This window comes from Taudactylus pleione, unplaced genomic scaffold (assembly GCF_031769625.1).
Source record: "Taudactylus pleione unplaced genomic scaffold, aTauple2 ptg000082l, whole genome shotgun sequence".
NCBI lineage: Eukaryota > Metazoa > Chordata > Amphibia > Anura > Myobatrachidae > Taudactylus > Taudactylus pleione.
In genome coordinates, this window is record NW_028284484.1 from 9,199,339 (window position 1) to 9,223,550 (window position 24,212).

The following is a 24,212-nucleotide window of genomic DNA, read 5'->3' on the forward strand; positions in this document are numbered from 1 at the left end:
CTTAATAATACTCCCCACCATGTAACTGCATAATGATATGGTTATGTCTGGATACTGGTTGTCCTCTGTACAAGGCTCAGGGACTGGAGGGCTAGGGTGAGTAGGAGACTGGAATCGGGCTGGGAGTATATAGGACCTCCTCATATGCCACTCTCAGGTGTTGACGAGACCTAGCCCGAGGTACGGAGTCTAGTCCACCTGATGGTCTTCACCAGTGATCCCTCCAAGCGGGATGTGGGTGTTCGCTGCACCAGATGAACAGGTCGCGGCCCACGGGGTAGGTACCTGAGAGAAGCAAGGAAACTAAAGTCCTTCTAACAAATATAAGAGTACTGTGTAGGCCACCAAGGGTAATGGCAGAAATGTGCTGAAGAAGACTTGAGAAGAGATCCTGCAGTCGCTGACAAGTGATGGGGATAACACAGGTGAATCAAGCGTTGAGTGAGTACTAGAACCACTTACAGGATGAAGTGGTCCCTGATAAGCGATGAGATCAACTCTGGACAACCAGACGTATACACTGGTTAGCGATGGGAGCAAGTCTGGGAGACCAGACGCTAAGTTGTGAACTGAGTCCCACTGCTGGTGATGCAGACGCTAGTGAGCGCTGGGAGACAGCCCTGCTGGAGCAAATGCTAGGTTGAGTACTGAATACCTCTACGGGAGATACTGACGCCAGAAAACAATATAGGATTTGAATACACTGAAAACAGTAATGAGCTTAGGACGCAGCAACAGCTAATAGACACTAGTGAAGCGAAGTTGCACAGGCAATTCCTTGTCCCACGAGACGTCCTAAAATACCCGAAGGTAAATTTACGTTCATTGGACAATGACATCAGCTGTCCGATCACTGGACACCCATTGGAGGAAACTGATCAGGTGATACTGACCAACATGGCGGCGCCCATGTCCACACCGTGGAGAATAGGACGCTCTCATGGAGGTCTAGCAGTCCCCGAGAGAATATCCGAACCACTACCTGAACTGCGTCTGGCATCTGGACGCCTCTGAGCCCGAAGACACCGATGCAGAGGTTAGGCAGTGCAGTGGTCGATTCCAGGCCGCATCCTGACAGATATACCCACCATGCCACTTTATAATTTCCCACACCGTGTCACTTTATAATATCCCCCACCATAGTGCCCTATTTAATTTTATGCCCCATAGTAGTGCCCTATTCAATTTTATGCCCCATAGTAGTGACCTAGTTCATTTTATGCCCCATAGTAGTGCCCTAGTTACATTATACTACACAATGCCGCCAGTTCATATTATGCCACATTCTATTCCAACCAGCTCACAATATGCCACATTGTGGAGCTGCCAGTACTCATTATGCCACACAGTACCTTTAATTCACATTATGCCACTCAGGAAGCAAGGACCAACTAGCTCCTACCTGAGGGAGATACTTCCTAATGCAGGAAATTCTACTTTTAGTGGAGATTGTCATATATTAGGCACTCTGTCCCTTTCTAGGACTGTCCTAATGTCGGAGCTCAATTCCCACCCCCAGCTTCACAAAGGCTGAAAACATGGAGGTGTAACTGATGAGTCCCCTTTTTCAGGCACGGGCAATGGGCCGAACCCAATTTCTTAGCAGCCAATTTTGGGGACTTGGTAGACAACTATAAGACCTGGGTCAGGGCTCTCTATGTTTCTGGGCCCCATAGCAATGGCACCCTTTGCACCCACTGTAGCTACACCCATGTCCCCCACCATGTCACTTTTTAATAATATTCCTCACCATGCCACTTTCCAATTTCCCCAACCATTTCACTTTATAATATTAGTAAAGGGACCCACGATGTGCCGTGTCATCTCAGTCTGCCCCCGCTGTGTACAGCCTCTGCCCTGTCTATCCCTGTACCACCCACCTTTCTGCTGCTCCGCCACACCTGAGCTGTCCCATCCCCTTCCGCTTGCGATCATCTTTAAAGTGCGAATTTCAATGCATTTAAAATGCTTTAAATAACATTACAACTGTGTCTGCATTCTCCCGTCGCCATAATAATGTCAGCAGCATTACTGTCACCACATAACTAACCACTTTATAATTTCCCTATTTCTTACATTGGGAACCCTCCATAGACGTTGCAGGTTCTGCAAATCTTGGGGCGGTATTCAATTGTTTCTCCTGTCGGGCGTGATCAGCTGCCTGCGCACCATTTCAGCTCGCAGCCCCAGCAGGGTGCGAGCCGAAATTAACGAAAAGTGACATATTTGCGTGCCCAAACATCACTTTTCGCGGTCGCGCCCAGCACTTTGGTCGGGGGTAGCTGCTTTACATGGCTAAACCCGGCCACTTTGGGCGCAATCAGCGTGAAAAACTGCTACAATTGAATAGTGCCCCGCGATCTCCCGTCACTTTAGACGTAAGAACGGGCGCGCTATGACAATTGAATACCGCCTATAGTATGGTATTAAAATGAGGCACTACTGTATATGTCTGATTAATTTATCTAATGAATGGGGAAACTGTGAACAAACGATCAACATTTCTTTTTGATCCCTTATGTTATTAGCTTGTAATGAGTTTCTGTTTTGTTCTTGTTTTAGCTAAACAACACGTCTACAGTGCCAGTGAATTATTCCATTAAGCTGGGGAGTCTGTCAGTGACTCGGTACAATGAGCTGCAAACACTTCCAAATTTCATATCCCCCCAGAAATCATCGCCCAACTTTGTGGGTAAATATATTCTTAAATACGCAATGCACACTTGTATGACTAAGGGAACACTTTCATTGACTATATCAGTGAAAATGGTTATAAAACAAATGTTGAGGATGTTGCTAATTTGTGGTCTGCTGACAAATATTAACATGTCTTAAATTTATCCAAACTATTCTAGGGCCTCAAAATTACAATGGGAGAAGTGTTTTCAGCGTGTCTCCTGTAGAGGGCGTTATTCTCCCTGGAAATACTGAGGAGTTCACAGTTTCTTTCACTCCAGACCATGAAAGCGTGCAGTACTCTGATATCCTGACGGTGGAGCTCTTTGGTAAGGTAAGGAAATCAGAACAAATTACAGATATTGGTTTATTTATTCTTTCAAATCTGCTTTAAATAAATCTAGGTCATTATAATTTTTATTTAGAGGGCATGGACATAACAGACACACATATAAACTGAAAAGATGTACACAATACACACTGATCTATTACAACAAAAGTTACTTTATCAAGTTGTCCTAGATTTCGTACTTAGCATGTAATAAATTATTATCTGACTATTGTATCAACATGAAAATGAAACCTAAATACAGGATTGTTCAGTCACTGGCCCAATTGCTGCTCAAGGAAACAATTCTTCTATACTTTTAATGAGCCCTGGACTTATTTCTTGTGCGATCTGATTGTGCTAAATAGGCCGAAATAAACAGTAAAAAGTTACGTGTATTAACCCATCCAATAATTAAGTTTTTAACAACGTTGTCATTAATTGCTTTCATTGCAAACATACTGTACATATATTTTCAGCTAATAAAAGCTTAAGTTTGTGTACAAAGCTGCAAAATTGCAGCTACTTAGTGCATATTTCATTTTGCGATGTTGTGTGCCTCTTTTTGCACAATACTTCCCACTTATAAAGGTACGTGCATGGCTAAGCGTGACAAGATAGTGGCGACTGCAGGAGGAACATTTTTCCTTTGGTGTAATTTCTGGGCAGATTGGAGTATTCCTTGCTGAATGAGCTTTGAGCGGAGGAAGGCAGTAATACACCCTCACAGAGCGTAACTAGACTTTATGGTGCCCTGGCCAGAAAGAGCATGGGCCCCCTCCCATTTCTCAAATAGGGATATAAGGCTCATGGGGAAGGGGCATGATAAATCTGATTTGTCCCGTACGATGATGAAGAGGTACTGATACCTTTGCACCACTGTTATCCAGGTGTCACTGCCAAATACAGTGTGAATCCAATGGCTGCAGTGATGATACACAATAATTATGTAGCTCTAGATGTAGCAGAGCACTGGTGAAGCTGCACCTGCAGCAGGAATTATCCATCAGAACAGCTGTGTACAAGCCTGGAGCCAGCAGTGTAGATCACTGACTGAAGGTATAGAAAGAGTGATATCTATAGATTGTAAGCTTGCGAGCAGGGCCTTCCTACCTATATATCTGTCTGTTATTCCCCAGTTTTGTTCTATTAATGCTTACAATTGTAAAGCACAACGGAATATGCTGCGCTATATAAGAAACTGTTAATAAATAAATAAATAAACTTATAGTGTATATACAGCAAATATCAGTAACAGGGAGGTTCGAGTTTGTACCCTATGCCAGCAGCTGAACTCACTGGCAAAGGTACTTGAGGTGTGCTGGTAACACCTGGGTCCTGAAATGGTGGCTGTTTTCTCGGCCACCATCGAAAATTTGGGGGCCCTTTTACTCCCCCCCACCCCCCCAGGCCTGTTGGATGCAAAGCTCCAACGAGCCCTGGCGCCCAGAGAGAGCTTATGTTAAGATGCCCCTTCCCTCATCTCACACATACAAATACAGAGAGCCCGGTGGCACTCAAAGCAGATTTAGTAAATGGAAGCAGGTTATACCCACATTTCAATGTTTTATATCAACATTTTTCTCAGGACCCCGATAATTAACATCTTAACTAGCCGCGGAATCCGGAGCAATGATGACGCGGTGACAGCCGCTGCAAAATCAGCTGTCCCCACGAGCGGCTTAGCTGCTCCTTTTCGGAATCTTTTCACTGCTCCTTTCGGAGTGACAGGAAATCGCAAGCGTAACCTACAAGTGACGCATGTGCACAAGAGCCCCAACATCCAGCGGAAGGAGCTGGACAGGGGCGGAGGGATCCGAAAGGAACCCTCTTTGCAACCCAGACCTCCTTTCCATAGGGAAGGAGCGGGTATTGGGAGCATTTGCCATCTGAATTCTGTTCCCCTACTAGTGTATAGGGACAGCGGCCCATTCTGCAAAAGGAAGGTAAGTAGGAGATATCTGTGATATCCGATATCTGTGATATCTCCTGCTTTACCTTCTTGATGAATGGCCCAATAACTTAATCTTTACAATTGTACCTGCTTTTTTAAAAATTAAGTGATGATGAATATGCCCCTAAGAATTTGCAGGCTTACTTTGCAGGAGCATATAGCTCCATGTGTAAGGTTTCTGGTAAGTCCCAGGCATGATAGGATTTTGAAATGTGTGTGTTAAATAAAGGAGGATATGACTGGACAGGAGGTGGCCAGGTGGGGGGGGGGGGTGTGACTGGAGGGGAGGTGGCCAGGTGGGGGAGGGGGAGGATGTGACTGGAGGGGAGGTGGCCAGGTGGGGGGGGATGTCACTGGAGGGGAGGTGGCCAGATGGAGAGGGAGGGTGGGGGGGCGGATGTGACTGGAGGGAAGGTGGCCAGATGGAGGGGGAGGATGTGACCGAAGAGGAGGTGGCCAAATGGAGGGGAGGATGTGTCTGGAGGGGAGGTGGCCAGATGGAGGGGGAGGATATGACTGGAGGGGAGGTGGCCAGATGGAGGGGAGGTGGCCAGATGGAGGGGGAGGATATGACTGGAGGGGAGGTGGCCAGATGGAGGGGAGGTGGCCAGATGGAGGGGGAGGATATGACTGGAGGGGAGGTGGCCAGATGGAGGGGGAGAATGTGACTGGAGGGGAGGTGGCCAGATGGAGGGGGAGGATGTGACCGAAGGGGAGGTGGCCAGATGGAGGGGGAGGCTGTGACTGGAGGGGAGGTGGCCAGATGGAGGGGGAGGATATGACTGGTGGGGAGGTGGCCAGATGGAGGGGGAGGATATGACTGGAGGGGAGGTGGCCAGATGGAGGGGGAGGATGTGACTGGAGGGGAGGTGGCCAGATGGAGGGGGAGGATGTGACCGAAGGGGAGGTGGCCATATGGAGGGGGAGGATGTGACTGGAGGGGAGGTGGCCAGATAGAGGGGGAGGCTGTGACTGGAGGGAAGGTGGCCAGATGGAGGGGGAGGCTGTGACTGGAGGGAAGGTGACCAGATGGAGGGGGAGGCTGTGACTGGAGGGGAGGTGGCCAGATAGAGGGGGAGGCTGTGACTGGAGGGAAGGTGGCCAGATGGAGGGGGAGTCAGACAGGGAGGCTGCAAGGAGATGTCGGGGATCAAACAAGAGGAAGCTACAGTACACAAGAGAATGATTAGAAATATAAAATTGATAGGTGTAGCTGAACAGCCCCCTCTGCCCTGCGGTGCCCTGTGCAGTGACACGCTGTACCACCCTAGTTACAGCCCTGTACCCTCATCGTAAACCACTGTGGTCCATATTACACCCTGGTGTAAGCAACTGAGCCTTTTCTCTTGCTGTGTAATGTAATTTTCCATGGGACATGTTTGGTAATAATCCAAGCACATTTTACTAGACAAAGCAGACTCCAATGTACTATTCTACCATGGGAATAAAACATTACAATGTGACAAATGAAGTGAAAACACCTCCCATATCTCTTATTTCTATGGCATAATTATTAATTAAACATAAGGCTCCAACAGAACAGGGGAAAGTAATTACTGAAAGGGGTGATCCTGTTGTTGTGCATAAGTTGGTCAAATAGATGCAATTGTGCAAAACTAAATACAGTGCACATCCATTTTTACACTTTGGATTATTTATTGTTATTCTCCATTAGCTCATTCTGAATGACTAAGACTAGAGACTCACATGTACTATTGTTTTTTAAACTTGTCTACTTGAGTGAACATTTTGTTATTCTGCAGTACAATACAAAACAATTATCCATGTGTAACGTTAGCCAACATTTGTTCCAGGATACTTTTTTCTCATTTACTTTACTTTTTAAATCTCATAATGATGATTTAAATATTAACAAGGGATATGCCAGGTTTAGCCATGTAAAGGCTTGTTAACTCTTTGGGTAGATACAGTTTACACAGAGGTCTCAAATGTATTACTTTCATGCAATAAATGCTTGTGCTTATTGGTGCAAAAGTTTTGTTTTTGTCTCTTTCTTTCTCAATGACTTGCCATTATTTCTTTAGTTGTGTACAAATAAGTAACCATTAATGGTTATTGTCATTCAACCATACTGTACCCAGTCAAATCCAATTCAGTAGAATACAATATTGATTGTATATAATAATTTTTTTTGGACTTCACACACTGTATAATGATTGGTGTAATTGGCTAAACAGAATGCATCATATTTGGGTATCTTAAATGATCACTAGGTAAGAACTCTTATGTATTCATTGTCAGTTAATTATACACTGCACATATATTACACAGCACGTTTTAAAGAGAATATTTACTAATTCACATTGGTCCCTGCCCCTATGGAGCTTACAATCTATATATTCCCTATCACATGGACACATATGCACTAGGGTTCATTTTTATCAGAAGCCAATTAACCTACCAGTATGTTTTTAGAGTATAGGAGGAAAATGGGGCACCTGGAGGAAGGGCACTTAAACACAGGGAGAACATACAGACTCCACACAGATAGGGCCTTGATTGGGAATTCCTCACCTAAATGACAGATTATCGCTTAGTTCAATTTGCTTTGCATCCCAATACTGTTCTGTGTGCTGGCAGGGAATGTCACCATAATTCATACATGTAGACAGCTCCAACATATAAGGAGAAAATGACAAAGGGATCCTTGTGCATTTTACCCTTTAATACATTATAAAGTATTTAAAGTTAGACTCACATTTATAAAATCATTATGGCATATCATTCAAATTCTTTAACATGATAGCGGATGTTCCAAACTCATACCTGCAAACAGCTGGAAAAAGCTGTGTAATAATAAGGTCTGAAGTCCTGGCTGTTCTTTCCTACAGTGTCCGTAGAAAAGAAATTCCGGATAGCACAACAGAGTTCCTGCCCTCCTGAGACGCATTTTGGTATTAAACATACTGTATGAAGCAAATGGTCACAAAATGAATAGGAGTTATATTTGTAAATTAGGCCCTTAGGGGTTACCCTCTGTAAGAAAGAAAACCTATACGTAAGTGGAGTTTTCCTATAGAGGGGAAGAGACGTTTGTCGATATCCTCCATACTAATATATAATGATGTTGACGGTCCAGGTGTCTTTTACCATCTTCAGCCATGATGCTTGTAGCTTCAGTCTCTAAAATAATGTGTTGGGGGTTTCGGCAAAAGGTGGTCACCCCCCTTTAATACCAACATAAAGAAATAGCCTAAGACCAACTGCCACATTGCACAATGTTTCAGTAATTGCTCTTGGAACAATACAAATTAACCATTCAAACTTTATTTTTCTATATGCTAGAATATAACCAGATCAGGGAGCTAGATCAGGAACACATTAGCTTAATACTTATTTTAGAGGCGTCGTTGTTAGACGTAAATTAAATCTAGGATTATGTCTCTGCAGCATATAGCACACTCCATCCAACTGAAGGGTGCATCCAGGAATCATATCATGTTTGTTGAAGGGAGTGATCTACTGGATCTTCCTACTGAATCACTCAGCGTAGTCTTGGCAAATGAAGGAGGTGAGAACTGTTTTTTTGAGAAGTATTTTTGTACCTATAAAAGAGAATGTCAGCTACAACTGATAATACTTCGTTATTTTGAAAGTTTGGTCAAATTAATGAAATCTCTATTATATTTCAAAAATCTGTGTGTATGTATATACTGTATGTATGTATACATACACACATGATCTGGGCTCCGCTGCCTTCCTTGGCATTTCAAATTTAATTTCAGCCATTGCAGACTAAACTAATTCAGGACTATCATTTATTTATGGTTCCCATTTTTTGTAAATATTTGAATACACTTAATGTGCATAGGACAGGTGCGACCTGAATACAGTAAAAAATTTTCCCAACATTCACAACTCAAAAACCTTTACACTGAGAGCTAGTCCCCAGCCTTGCCCCCAGTAGCACCTCAATGAGGCTCGGCCACAGAGAGACCCAGACATGGATGCATTGTACTCCTCAAGTAAGTCTGATCCATTTGTTCCAATAGGTTACCCCATCCCACTGACCACCCTTACCCAAACTTTTGGATACTATGAACACACACAATGCTTATTGAATACACAAAGCAATTCACAGCAACTTATAGTCCATTTAACTCATCACTGGCACACCAAACTTGATCACATATTGTCTGAGGCTATAGGACAACACAGAGGTGCTATGTGACATAAGAGCATATTCTGGATCTAAGGGAAGTCACCATGGTTTTATTGTGGGACATTCAAGCCAGTGCTGCTTTTATAGGAAATCCATGTGCACAGGCTAAACCTGGACCATGGATGGCCTGGAACTCCCACAGCTACAATCTCCCATTATTTCTCAATGTTTGCTTTCTCCATTTTTTTAACCATCTACCCTCTCTCCTATTAAATAAATAAGTATATGAGAATTCCTCTCCAGTACCAGGTCAGATATACAGGCAGGAGTCCTCACCCCCACTGTCCTAATGTTAGTATAACCTTATTCCCAGAATGCAGTAGAGGAGCCCCATGTAAACCATCAGTTGTTGAACAATAAATAAAGTGTGTTAGTTAAACTATTATGCTCACTGTCTCTATCACCGATGGACGGTCCTTTCCTCCTCTAACATCCATAATGCCGCCATAGATTTCGAACATTGCATCAATACACTTTCTGAACAAGTGTGTAGATATAACTGATTATTATTTGTACTCACTATGCCACTATGCATAGTATTTTCCTAATATCAGTCATTAGTATACTCACACAACCTAATGCCGAGTGTAAACTCATTCCCAGATGTAGGATATATGTCAGTATACACATTACTGCCCCATGGCAGGCGTATACAGGGAAATGTCCACGTTAGTATAAAGAGTATTGTCCCCAAGTCAGTGTAGATATTATTGCTACATGTATATATACAGACTACCAGTCTGGGAGCCATGTCAATTATTTATTGTCATAAGGGGGCACTATACAATATTTATTATGGAGGGGACAATCCTTTTATTTTTTACATAGTCGACACTTGTAGTGCACATTTGTGGTACTGCAAGCGCTAGAATACAAGAACAGTAATGGGGTATGAGTGCATGCTGGTGAATGTAGTGCCAGCAGAGCATACACTCTTTATTTACGCTGTTACCCTGGAAACCTGTTATCTAATCCATATTATTTTCCTAATGGCAGCACTTGTCACCAGTGGCTTTTATCGCTTTGTATTAAGAACCATGCCAGTTACTGCATAATTCATGTATTTTATATGTTCTGCTCTGTATATTGCAATTCGTTCCCTGCTCTGTTCTGAGGCTGGTGGTATGAGATGAATATCCTCATTGACCTCAATGGCAATCTCTCGAGTTGCTGTGGAGCATATAGAGAAACTTGTGTTTTCCAAACCTGATGTAACACACGTTCTCTTTTCAAACACTACATGCTGGATATATTTTCTTATGTAGGCATATAACACTTTGTAGACTGAGATTTAATGCACTGCTGAACCTGTCCAGTCACAGTTTCACAATTCATCATCTTCCAATGGAATAATGATTTGTTAATCCATGTTTCTTAAGATTCAGAAAAACCGGTGAGTTCACTTCTCCTGACCCTCCAGTGTGCCCAGACGGAGAATGATCTGAGGCCAGCTGTCAGGGAGCTGCACGTTGGCTGTATACGTACATCATTATTATCCATGAAGAAGGTAAACAAGTGCAATGCCCGAGAGTGTAAGAGAGCTAAAACGTACATGTAACTAGGAAGCACTGGATCCCAGCATGAGATTTTCTGGCTCAATATATTACTTATTAATACAGTGCACTCATTGGGTCTGATTTAGTGTAGGCTACAGTTACGCAGTCCAAAGGAAGAAGAAAATCAATGACCTTAAATTTGTCTGTAGAGCAGCAGGTATCTGCGTGCTCTGCAAAATACAGTGCCAATATGTGCCTGCATCAGGCTGTGCCTGTCCTGCATCAATAGTAAGCGCAGTTACAGTTATTATTCCCATTGCCTGGCTTATGCTAGTACCCTATGGTTTTGTACTCCAGTGCTTTCTTTTGTGCAGAGAACTTATTTTGGCTTTATATCACTGATCAAAAATTAGGGCAGCGACCTGCTGTGTTGGGAGGAAAAACGGTGCCTCTATAATAGCTGCCTCAGCACCTGGGAAGTAGTTCACTGTCATTTTGCTAATAGCTTTATCTTATTCCTGACTCAAATATGCTGGGAAAAGTTACTTATTCCTTCAGTAAATGCTAATAAGATGGATATAAGTGACCAGGCAGATAGAGAGGAAAAGTGCAATATTGATGGAAGGACAAGAGAAGAGTTTCAGGAGAGAATGAATAGAGACAGGAGTGAGGGGCAGACTGTGAGGATTAGATAGTGGAAGGAGCAGGGCCAGTGATGTGAGCCTGTTGTAACATTGGTGTCAGAATATTGGGCCAAGTGCATCTCTATAGGAAATTACATTACTGCATCTAGGGTAACTATATTCTCTTTAATATAAACAAATAGAATGACCCACTCAGTCTCCCTAGCAAGGCAGAAAATTAACTAATGGGTAGATTTATCATACCTTATTGTGTATTCTATAAAGGAGGTGTTGCCCACAGCAACCAATCAGATTCTCGTTATAATTTTTTAGAGTGTACTAGATAGATGACACCTAGAATCTGCTATGGGCAACACCTCCATGTTTACTTTTTAGAAGGTTTGATAATTCTTCCCCAGTCTTTAGCATTTCATTCATTCTTGGGACATTTCACCTGTTGCAGAAACAGACGGCACAGTGTCATTTAGGATGTTGCATATGGATTTGCAGTGTTATGTCTCACTGATAGCTTGCCAAATAGCAATGCATTTCTAGTGTTGTATTGAGGTCCTGCCTTTCCACCTACCCAGGTAATAGAGAGAAAACAACGTCTGGTGACACTAACAGCACTATCTACCTTGGACCTACCCTATAATTAAACTAAACTGTTAATAATTTGTATTGCTCATTTAATATTCATAAAAAAAATGGAAGTATTGTCCACATTTCCCTCTTGAAAGTCAGATCACCTTCTCAGCAGGACCAGAAGTTATGTTGCACTTAAATACTAATTGCATTTTCTTTTAAAACTGCTTGTCTTTTTCAGGTAAAATATATGTATTACTTCTGAGCTGAATAAATATTCCTGAGGATGCAGTGTATCACTTTACTAGGGATTAGTGGAAATACTAATTATTGGTTTCATATGTACAGTAACAGGTGCACTGTAATGTATGCAACAGGTGCACTATAGTGTATGTAACAGGTGCACTATAATCTATGTAAAAGGAGCTATAATGTATAAACAGGTACTATAATCTATGCAACAGGTGCACTATAATCTATGTAACAGGAGCACTATAATATATGTAACATGTGCACTATATAGTAATGTATGTAACAGGTGCACTATATAGTAATGTATGTAACAAGTGCACTATAATGTATGTAACAGGAGCACTATATAGTAATGTATGTAACAGATGCACTATAATGTATGCAACAGGTGCACTATAATGTATGCAACAGGTGCACTATAATCTATGTAACAGGAGCACTATAATATATGTAACGTGCACTATATAGTAATGTATGTAACAGGTGCACTATATAGTAATGTATGTAACAAGTGCACTATAATGTATGTAACAGGTGCACTATAATCTATGTAACAGGAGCACTATATAGTAATGTATGTAACAGGTGCACTATAATTAATGCAACATGTGCACTATAATCTATGTAACAGGAGCACTATAATATATGTAGCATGTGCACTATATAGTAATGTATGTAACAGGTGCACTATATAGTAATGTATGTAACAAGTGCACTATAATGTATGCAACAGGTGCACTATAATCTATGTAACAGGAGCACTATAATATATGTAACATGTGCACAATATAGTAATGTATGTAACAGGTGCACTATATAGTAATGTATGTAACAAGTGCACTATAATGTATGTAACAGGTGCACTATAATCTATGTAACAGGAGCACTATATAGTAATGTATGTAACAGGTGCACTATAATTAATGCAACATGTGCACTATAATCTATGTAACAGGAGCACTATAATATATGTAACATGTGCACTATATAGTAATGTATGTAACAGGTGCACTATATAGTAATGTATGTAACAAGTGCACTATAATGTATGTAACAGGTGCACTATAATCTATGTAACAGGAGCACTATATAGTAATGTATGTAACAGGTGCACTATAATCTATGCAACAGGAGCACTATAATATATGTAACATGTGCACTATATAGTAATGTATGTAACAGGTGCACTATATAGTAATGTATGTAACAAGTGCACTATAATGTATGTAACAGGTGCACTATAATCTATGTAACAGGAGCACTATATAGTAATGTATGTAACAGGTGCACTATAATTAATGCAACATGTGCTCTATAATCTATGTAACAGGAGCACTATAATATATGTAACATGTGCACTATATAGTAATGTATGTAACAGGTGCACTATATAGTAATGTATGTAACAAGTGCACTATAATATATGTAACAGGTGCACTGTAGTGTATGTAACAGGAACACTATATAGTAATGTATGTAACAGGTGCACTATAATATATATAACAGTTGCACTATATAGTAATGTATGTAACAGGTATACTATAATGTATGTAACATGTGCACTATAGTGTATGTAACAGGTGAACTATAGTCTATGTAACAGGTGCAATATAGCGTATGTAACAGGTGCACTATAATGTATGTAACAGGTCCATTATAGCCTATGTAACAGGTGCACTATACAGTAATGTATATAACAGGTGCACTATAATGTATGTACCAGGTGCAAAAGTAAAAAAAAGAAGAAAAAAAAAAAAGCAGTCCAAATTGAAGTCTGTTAAAACTGCTCTTCAAAGGGTCAACACACACTTCACACTCCTCTTGTAGTGATTTTTTTTTTTTTAATAAGAGTGTCTGTGGTTACTCCAGTTGGGCTCTTTGTGTCCCCATGACTTAAATTTTGCAATAAACTAATTTAGTGCATTTATTATGACATAATGTGTGTGTATGTGTATATATATGTAACAGGTGAACTATAGTGTATGTAACAGGTGAACTATAGTGTATGTAACAGGTGCACTATAATGTATGTAACAGGAGCACTATAATGTATGTAACAGGTGCAGCATATAGTAATGTATGTAGCAGGAACACTATAGTGTATGTAGCAGGAGCACTATAGTGTATGTAACAGGTGCACTATAGTCTATGTAACAGGTGCAATATAATGTATGAATGTATGTAACAGGTCCACTATAATGTATGTGACAGGTCCACTATAGCGTATATAACAGGTGCACTATACACTAATGTATGTAACAGGTGCACTATATAGTAATATATGTAACAGGTGCACTATAATGTATGTAACAGGTGCACTGTAGTGTATGTAACAGGTGCACTATAATGTATGTAACAGGTGCACTATAGTGTATGTAACAGGTGCAGGGGGGGGCACCAAATTATAACTTGCCTCTGGGCGTCTGGTATGAATTTACGCCACTGAACAGGTGCACTATAGTGTATGTAACACGTGCACTACAGTGTATGTATCAGGTGCACTACAGTGTATGTAGCAGGTGAACTATAGTCTATGTAACAGGTGCAATATAGTGTGTATAACAGGTGCACTATAATGTATGTAACAGGTCCACTATAGCATATGTAACAGGTGCACTATACAGTAATGTATGTAACAGATGCACTATAGTGTATGTAACAGGTGCACTATAATGTATGTAACTGGTCCACTATAGCGTATGTAACAGGTGGACTATACAGTAATGTATGTAACAGGTGCACTATAGTGTATGTAACAGGTGTACTATATAGTAAGGTATGTAACAGGTGCGCTATAATCAATGTAACATGAGCACTATAGTGTATGTAACAGGTGCGCTGTAATCTGTGTAACAGGTGCACTATAATGTACAGTATGTAACAGGAGCACTATAGTGTATTTAACAGGTGTACTATATAGTAATGTATGTAACAGGTGCACTATATAGTAATGTATGTAACAAGTGCACTATAATGTATGCAACAGGTGCACTATAATCTATGTAACAGGAGCACTATAATATATGTAACATGTGCACAATATAGTAATGTATGTAACAGGTGCACTATATAGTAATGTATGTAACAAGTGCACTATAATGTATGTAACAGGTGCACTATAATCTATGTAACAGGAGCACTATATAGTAATGTATGTAACAGGTGCACTATAATTAATGCAACATGTGCACTATAATCTATGTAACAGGAGCACTATAATATATGTAACATGTGCACTATATAGTAATGTATGTAACAGGTGCACTATATAGTAATGTATGTAACAAGTGCACTATAATGTATGTAACAGGTGCACTATAATCTATGTAACAGGAGCACTATATAGTAATGTATGTAACAGGTGCACTATAATCTATGCAACAGGAGCACTATAATATATGTAACATGTGCACTATATAGTAATGTATGTAACAGGTGCACTATATAGTAATGTATGTAACAAGTGCACTATAATGTATGTAACAGGTGCACTATAATCTATGTAACAGGAGCACTATATAGTAATGTATGTAACAGGTGCACTATAATTAATGCAACATGTGCTCTATAATCTATGTAACAGGAGCACTATAATATATGTAACATGTGCACTATATAGTAATGTATGTAACAGGTGCACTATATAGTAATGTATGTAACAAGTGCACTATAATATATGTAACAGGTGCACTGTAGTGTATGTAACAGGAACACTATATAGTAATGTATGTAACAGGTGCACTATAATATATATAACAGTTGCACTATATAGTAATGTATGTAACAGGTATACTATAATGTATGTAACATGTGCACTATAGTGTATGTAACAGGTGAACTATAGTCTATGTAACAGGTGCAATATAGCGTATGTAACAGGTGCACTATAATGTATGTAACAGGTCCATTATAGCCTATGTAACAGGTGCACTATACAGTAATGTATATAACAGGTGCACTATAATGTATGTACCAGGTGCAAAAGTAAAAAAAAGAAGAAAAAAAAAAAAGCAGTCCAAATTGAAGTCTGTTAAAACTGCTCTTCAAAGGGTCAACACACACTTCACACTCCTCTTGTAGTGATTTTTTTTTTTTTAATAAGAGTGTCTGTGGTTACTCCAGTTGGGCTCTTTGTGTCCCCATGACTTAAATTTTGCAATAAACTAATTTAGTGCATTTATTATGACATAATGTGTGTGTATGTGTATATATATGTAACAGGTGAACTATAGTGTATGTAACAGGTGAACTATAGTGTATGTAACAGGTGCACTATAATGTATGTAACAGGAGCACTATAATGTATGTAACAGGTGCAGCATATAGTAATGTATGTAGCAGGAACACTATAGTGTATGTAGCAGGAGCACTATAGTGTATGTAACAGGTGCACTATAGTCTATGTAACAGGTGCAATATAATGTATGAATGTATGTAACAGGTCCACTATAATGTATGTGACAGGTCCACTATAGCGTATATAACAGGTGCACTATACACTAATGTATGTAACAGGTGCACTATATAGTAATATATGTAACAGGTGCACTATAATGTATGTAACAGGTGCACTGTAGTGTATGTAACAGGTGCACTATAATGTATGTAACAGGTGCACTATAGTGTATGTAACAGGTGCAGGGGGGGGCACCAAATTATAACTTGCCTCTGGGCGTCTGGTATGAATTTACGCCACTGAACAGGTGCACTATAGTGTATGTAACACGTGCACTACAGTGTATGTATCAGGTGCACTACAGTGTATGTAGCAGGTGAACTATAGTCTATGTAACAGGTGCAATATAGTGTGTATAACAGGTGCACTATAATGTATGTAACAGGTCCACTATAGCATATGTAACAGGTGCACTATACAGTAATGTATGTAACAGATGCACTATAGTGTATGTAACAGGTGCACTATAATGTATGTAACTGGTCCACTATAGCGTATGTAACAGGTGGACTATACAGTAATGTATGTAACAGGTGCACTATAGTGTATGTAACAGGTGTACTATATAGTAAGGTATGTAACAGGTGCGCTATAATCAATGTAACATGAGCACTATAGTGTATGTAACAGGTGCGCTGTAATCTGTGTAACAGGTGCACTATAATGTACAGTATGTAACAGGAGCACTATAGTGTATTTAACAGGTGTACTATATAGTAATGTATGTAACAGGTGCACTATATACTAATGTATGTAACAGGTGCACTATACTGTATGTAACAGGGGTACTATATAGTAATGTATGTAGCAGGAGCACTATAGTGTATTTAACAGGTGTACTATATAGTAGTGTATGTAACAGGTGCACTAACTACTAATGTATGTAACAGGTGCACTATATTGTATGTAACAGGGGTACTATAGTATATGTAACAGGTGCACTATACAGTAATGTATGTTACAGGTGCACTATACAGTAATGTGCAAGGTTTACTATACAGTAATGTCTGTAACAGATGCACTATATTGTATGTAACAGGTGCACTATAATGTATGTAACAGGTGCACTATATAGTAATGTATGTAGCAGGAGCACTATAGTATATGTAACATGTCCACGATATAGTAATGTGTGTAACAGGTGCACTATATAGTACTGTATGTAGCAGGAGCACTATAGTGTATGTAACAGGTGCACTATATAGTAATGTATGTAACAGGTGCACTATACTGTATGTAACAGGGGCAATATAGTGTATGTAACAGGTGCACTATACAGTAATGTATGTAACAGAAGCACTATATTGTATGTAACAGGTGCACTATATACTAATGTATGTATCAGGTGCACTATAATGTGTGTAACAGGTGCACTATATAGTAATGTATGTAGCTGGATCACTATAGTCTATGCAACATGTGCACTATATAGTAATGTATGTAACAGGTGCACTATATAGTAATGTATGTAGCAGGAGCACTATAGTGTATGTAACGTGCACTATATAGTAATGTATGTAGCAGGAGCACTATAGTGTATGTAACAGGTGCACTATATAGTAATGTGTGTAACAGGTGCACTATGTAGTAATGTATGTAGCAGGAGCACTATAGTGTATGTAACAGGTGCACTACATACTAATGTATGTAACAGGTGCACTATACTGTATGTAACAGGGGCAATGTATTGTATGTAACAGGTGCACTATACAGTAATGGGCCAGGTTCACTATACAGTAATGTATGTAACAGATGCACTATAATGTATGTAACAGGTGCACTGTACAGTAATGTATGTAACAGATGCACTATAATCTATGTAACAGGTGCACTATACAGTAATGTATGTAGCAGGAGCACTATAGTGTATGTAACATGTGCACTATATAGTAATGTATGTAACAGGTGCACTATAGAGTAATGTATGTAGCAGGAGCACTATAGTGTATGTAACATATACACTATAGAGTAATGTATGCAACATGTGCACTATATACAAATGTATGTAACAAGTGCACTATATAGTAATGTATGTAACAGGTGCACTATATACTAATGTATGTAACAGGTGCACTAAACTGTATGTAACAGGGGCACTATAGTGTATGTAACAGGTGCACTATACAGTAATGTGCCAGGTTCACTATACAGTAATGTATGTAACAGATGCACTATAATGTATGTAATAGGTGCACTATAATGTATGTAACAGGTGCACTATATAGTATGCACTGGTGTACCATAAAGCATTGATGTCATGAAATCACATCTTGTTTCCAGAATGTAGAATTCAGCTGGGACAATGTGCAGCTCTTACAGCAGAAAGGATTCACCATAGAGCCATTAAAAGCTGTGGTTGATGCCGGACAACAGAAAACCATAACTATTAGCTGGATCCCTCCTGCTGGATATGACGTATGTAATATCTGCTTACCAGCTAGATAGACAAGCGAGTAAGGGGCTTAGTCAGGCATGCTTGTACAAATAGGGCCCTTAAGCCCTGTAACACGGGGTGTAGAAATAAGGACTCACGACTAACAGGTACTCGGTAAAGCAGCTCTTTACTGGCAGCAGACACTGCACTTTAGCCTACATAGGCTTAGGCTTGGACACACAGGCACATACTGTAACATAAACAAACAGAAGAAAGTAAACGTCCCAGCACTCCCAAAGTAAATTTGGCCTACTAAACTGGCCGCTAGCCAGCGTCAGTGCCCAGAGCACTGGGTGTATGAGAGTTTTAAACCATTTCTGTCTCTCAGTGATGAGCTGCAGCTGAACTCGTGCAACTGTGAAAAACCGGAGTCACAAATCTCGCTGCTGCAAACTGCACAGGCTTCACTCAAACCTCTTTTTGTAGGGAGCTGATCCTACAAGAATGTGGGCAATTCAGGTGAGAGGCAACCCCTCTTACCACAGGCCATAAAAAGTTTTACAAAGCCAGATGTTTTATTTGTTATTAAGATGTGTCCCCAATTAGGTGATTTTGAAAAGAATACTTTAGCTCAAAGTATTTTAGGAGATGTATGTGACCTGCCCACTCATGTGAATATGTTAGTGAAAGCAGGAGTGGATGTGACAGATGCGGTATTATGTATTGAAAAGGGAAATGGAAGCGAGCAAAAAGTCACATATAGAGTTAGATACCAGAAGAAGTCGTGTCAAACTGGTACGAGAATATGGTGGAGTCACATGTATCAATATATATGAAATTAATAGGGGTATTCAATATGGGTGCGATAACATAGATTTTTGCGTTAATATCGCACTTTTTAACGTTTTTGCATTAATATCACTTGTTTTAGTTTTACACCGTATTCAATTTCAAACACTTATCGCAGTTTTGAAAAGTCTTTGATAAAAAACGGTGATAACTTTTCACCATTGAATAGGTGTCGAAAAAAAGTGCAGAATTGGGGTTTAGGGGTGCAGGCTTAAAAAAAATAGCCTGCACCCCTGAGATTGACATTTAAAAAAGAACTGTGTCAAAAAAAGTTTAAAAAAAAAATAGGAACACCCCAAAAAAGTGCAAAAAAAACAAATGGGAAAAAATTGTTAAACAATAGGGAAATAGGTTCAGGGCTATTCTGCAAGTATGCGGCAGGTGTTTTCTAGAATAGAATTATAGCGGCAGGTGCACAAATGCAGAATTTTAAAAAAAAATAACTTTAGGGACACCAAAATATGCTAGTACCCATTTTCATGTACCCCAAATTTGATGGGACCACTTAAAAAAACGAAAAAAATAACCTAAGTGCTCTTCTGCATCACTTCTTCAATGTCGGGAAAAAAACAACTGCGGCTATTTAAATCCCCGACTTTCAATTAAAGGCTACCCATAGTGTTCCCCCATGTTTTTACAACTTTAGGGGGGTCTTACAATTATTTTAAGGAAAAATTCGTGACTTTACGCAAATCCAACTTCGGAGTTTCCCGTTTTCGTTAATTTGATATTGAATACGGGAATAAGCGGGAGCGCGCACCATACCTTTACGCAGAAAAAAACTCCGATATGAAACGTTAACTTCGCCAGGGAAGTTAACCTTTCATATTGAATACCCCTCTAAATCTGTACCCAACTTGGTAATAGTATTCAAAAGACAGACAAACAACACATCACATAGTCTTTGGGAAAATTTGCTTATTGAAAATATCCAAACACGGGTAGGAGTGAAACTACGCCTGCCTGTAGATTATTCAGTGCAAGCCCGCAAAGTATCATTATATGTACTGATGAGATGTTTGTTAATGTATATGAATTTTGACTTATATGTGACATACAGATGTGTTCTCCTACATCTACCCTCAATACACCACGCAACGCGACATGTCTGGCGTGAGTAAGCCGCCAGGTCCCGTGCACCATTGCTAGCATTGGGCTTCTTTTTTTTTGACGAAAATGCGTCTTAGTTATAATGGAGACTGTGCTGATTAATTTAATATGCAACACTTTTATATCTGTGTGCAGCTGAGACTGTAAATGGAATGTGGCGTGTAGCTGCTGTATCATAGCACTACATATGCTGAGAGACTCAGTTACACACAGATATACAAGTGTCACAATCATCAGCACAGTCTCCTGGTGCGTCCTAGTGGCACCACGTTGCGACTTAAACACATTTTCAGCAAAAAAAAAAACACCCTAAAAAGATGCCCGGTGCTAGCAGAGTCTCACGGAACCTGGCGCACCGAGAGTGGCTGCTTGGCGTGACTGCAGCAAAGATGAGTGAGGACACATCTGTATAGTAATAATGACCCAATAATACAGTATTATTCAGAGTGTAATGCCAATTATTTGTCTTGTGATCACTGGCCAGAGCTGGACATCACCCACTAATGTCACTAAGTTGACATCACAAGTCAGGGCAGGGTCTTTCCCTCATTTACTATTACAGAACAGTGTATATATCATGTAGTATCGGGAAGTACTGTATTGTATTACTGTACAACTAACCGTATCTTACCTGATGTAATAAAACATATATCACCAATCATACATGTGGTGTTGTACAGTATCTTTATAAATTAATATAACTCATTGTGCTGTTTGTCTAATACCCAGTACGTGGCGCATTATTCCATACACTCATAGTGGTAAATTTACTAAGATTCAATTTGGTCCCGATTTGTCCCGTTTTTCAACTCGGATAGGATCGATCAAAAACAGTAGGTTTTTTTTCGCTTAAAAAAATTAGGAATTTACCAAGCTCCCGGTTTTGACAGGATCGTTTTGATTGATGGTGTATTTGGTTGATCCTGTATGTTTTTAAGTCCCGATTTAACCACCCGAATTTCTCTCCCGAACAAGCAGGCTGCACATATCGGTGAAATATGTGCAGACTGTTTGTATTTTATTTTTAGTGTTAATTTTTTGTTAAAAAAATGGCGTGAGGTCCCCCCCCCCCAAAAGGCTAACCAGCCCCAGACTTGCCAGCATGTCCTGGTACCTAAAATTACGGGGAACAAAACGTGTAGGGTTCCACCGTAAATTAGGTACCAGCACCAGGCTGCAGGGCCAGTTCTGGCTTTAATTATAGAGGGGAAAAGACTGAGTAGGGGTCCTCTTATAATTAAAACCAGCACTGGACCCTTTCTAGCCGGGGGCTGATGCCACAGCCAGGGGAGCCCTTTCACCGGGCCTCCCAACTGCAGCATCAGTCCTGACCTCTAGTCAGCCCAGGCCAGGGATCCCTGGGGAGTTGGGGACCCCCTCAATAAAAGGGGGGCACCCCTGGCCTAGGCTGATAACCCGGGGCTATCCCCACCACCCTAGGGCAGTGGGTGACGGGCTGATAGTGTATGTAGTGTGTAAAAAGTAGAATTAACAACATTGTCTTTACAGTGGAACTACAGGTCCCAGCAAGCCTCCCCCGCATACTGGTATTTGGAGAACCACAAGTACCAGCTTGCGGGGCATTAAGGGCCCACTGGTACCTATGGTACTATCATTTCTATCGTTCAAAATGGCTGAATTTGCGACATTAAACCACCCGATTTCAACCTAAAAGAATGAAGAAATCACCCGACTTTAATGATAGTAAATTCCAGGTTTGAAAAAAAGTGATATTATCACCCGAAAATGCAAATCGGGACCAACACGAATCTTAGTAAATTTACCCCATAGGGAGAGAATGGTAGAAGTAGGTATGATTGATAATAGTCTGCAATTAGGGGCCATTTGCTGATTGAACATCAGCCAGGTGAGTTATAATGTGAAAAAGATAATTTATAGTTTTAAGTATTGAGAGATTATTATGGCAACTATTACATGATCATGTCATGCTAAACTGTGTTTTTTTTCTTCATATTTTGTTTTGTTCCACAGCCCAGTAAGCCTGCAACCACCACAGTAAAACTGACGTTAAAAGGCGATATCATAGAAATGTACCAGATTATCTTCATTACACAAGTTGTGTTAATGTAAAAGTGCATCGGAGCAATGCAAAAGTGCCCATACCTGTTGTTATAATATAGCCAATATATTGAATTAGACCATCACCAAAATGACTGTGATCCCCAAGAGGAAGACTTTTGGGAATTCCTGAGAATGTGTTCAGTACATGCTGTGTGCGGTCACAATAACAGGCTGTACTGGTCTGGATAAGAAACCTACAGTAGCACCCATCTGATATGTCTACCAAATTCAGCTATAATCCTGACCATCGACGCTCTGCAATGTTATGGTGATCTATTGCATCCTCACTGATGATTATGGTTAAATAAGAAGCATAAATGTAACATGACTCCACATAGAATAAAGCACAATTTGTTTCACCATTGGATAACTTTAATACATGAGCCACCCAATAACTTTTGGACCACAGCAGCAGCTGCACCAAGAAGAAGGAACCTGACTTCAATGCATGAGTTACTTGACAACACAAAACTAATGCCATAGTATTTTATGTTTATTAGTTTGTTTTTTACTATCATATCTACTGCTTGCATTTATTGTCTCCCTATGAGGCCTATTCACCGTGACATAATTAGCAGTAGTGATAATTATGTTTCAAACTCATTGCGAGTTTACAAAATCTTTTGATGCCTCAGGGGCCTATTCATCAACACCAAAATAACGTTTTTAAGGACATTTTCCTTAAATAACGTTATTTTGGTATTCATGAACAGACTTAGCACAGGAGATATCACAGATATCTCCATGCTAAGTTCCCCTGCGTTAATTTCCACACTCCCCATACATTAGTATGGGGATGTGGAAATTGTGGTATTCATCAAATTCCAAAAATTATGAATTTTCGGAATTTGATGCAGTTACTATTCGCCACTGTGAGGTGGCGAATAGCAGAATCGACTTACCTGTATCCGCGTGTGCAGGTCCCCCGACAAGTCCCTCTGGCGCTCTGCTCCGTCCTCAGGCTCCGGAGGCTGGTCGGACATGTGTGCTCCCCAGCAGAGCACAAGAAAGCTTAGAAAAGAAAAAAAAAGTTTTTTTTTTTTTTCTAATCTGTCATGTGGTCTGCTGGGAAACCACATGACAGACCAGCAGAACGGAGCCGGAGGCTGCTGCGCGGACAGGTAAGTCGGGGGGGGGGTCGGGGGGGGTACACAAACTTAACGCATCTGTAGGCAGTGCTGCGCATGCGCTGGTTTTACAGATGTAACAGCGCATGCGCAGCACTGTTTCCAGATGCGATAAGG

At 40.4% G+C, this 24,212-nt stretch overlaps 1 protein-coding gene across 6 annotated transcripts in view; it reads left to right on the forward strand.

Moving 5' to 3' along the window:
• Nucleotides 1-23,319, forward strand: part of CFAP74 (cilia and flagella associated protein 74) — a 279,555-nt gene extending 256,236 nt beyond the window's left edge. For all 6 annotated transcript variants that reach the window (XM_088468211.1, XM_088468207.1, XM_088468206.1 and 3 more), the window contains 6 exons: nt 2,563-2,692; nt 2,856-3,010; nt 8,370-8,490; nt 10,521-10,648; nt 18,834-18,968; nt 22,879-23,319. In XM_088468211.1, coding sequence (XP_088324337.1) covers nt 2,563-2,692; nt 2,856-3,010; nt 8,370-8,490; nt 10,521-10,648; nt 18,834-18,968; nt 22,879-22,977 — 768 coding nt within the window. In that variant the 3' untranslated portion in view covers nt 22,978-23,319. The remainder of the gene's footprint in view (nt 1-2,562; nt 2,693-2,855; nt 3,011-8,369; nt 8,491-10,520; nt 10,649-18,833; nt 18,969-22,878) is intronic.
• The last annotated feature ends 893 nt before the right edge of the window (nt 23,320-24,212 follow it).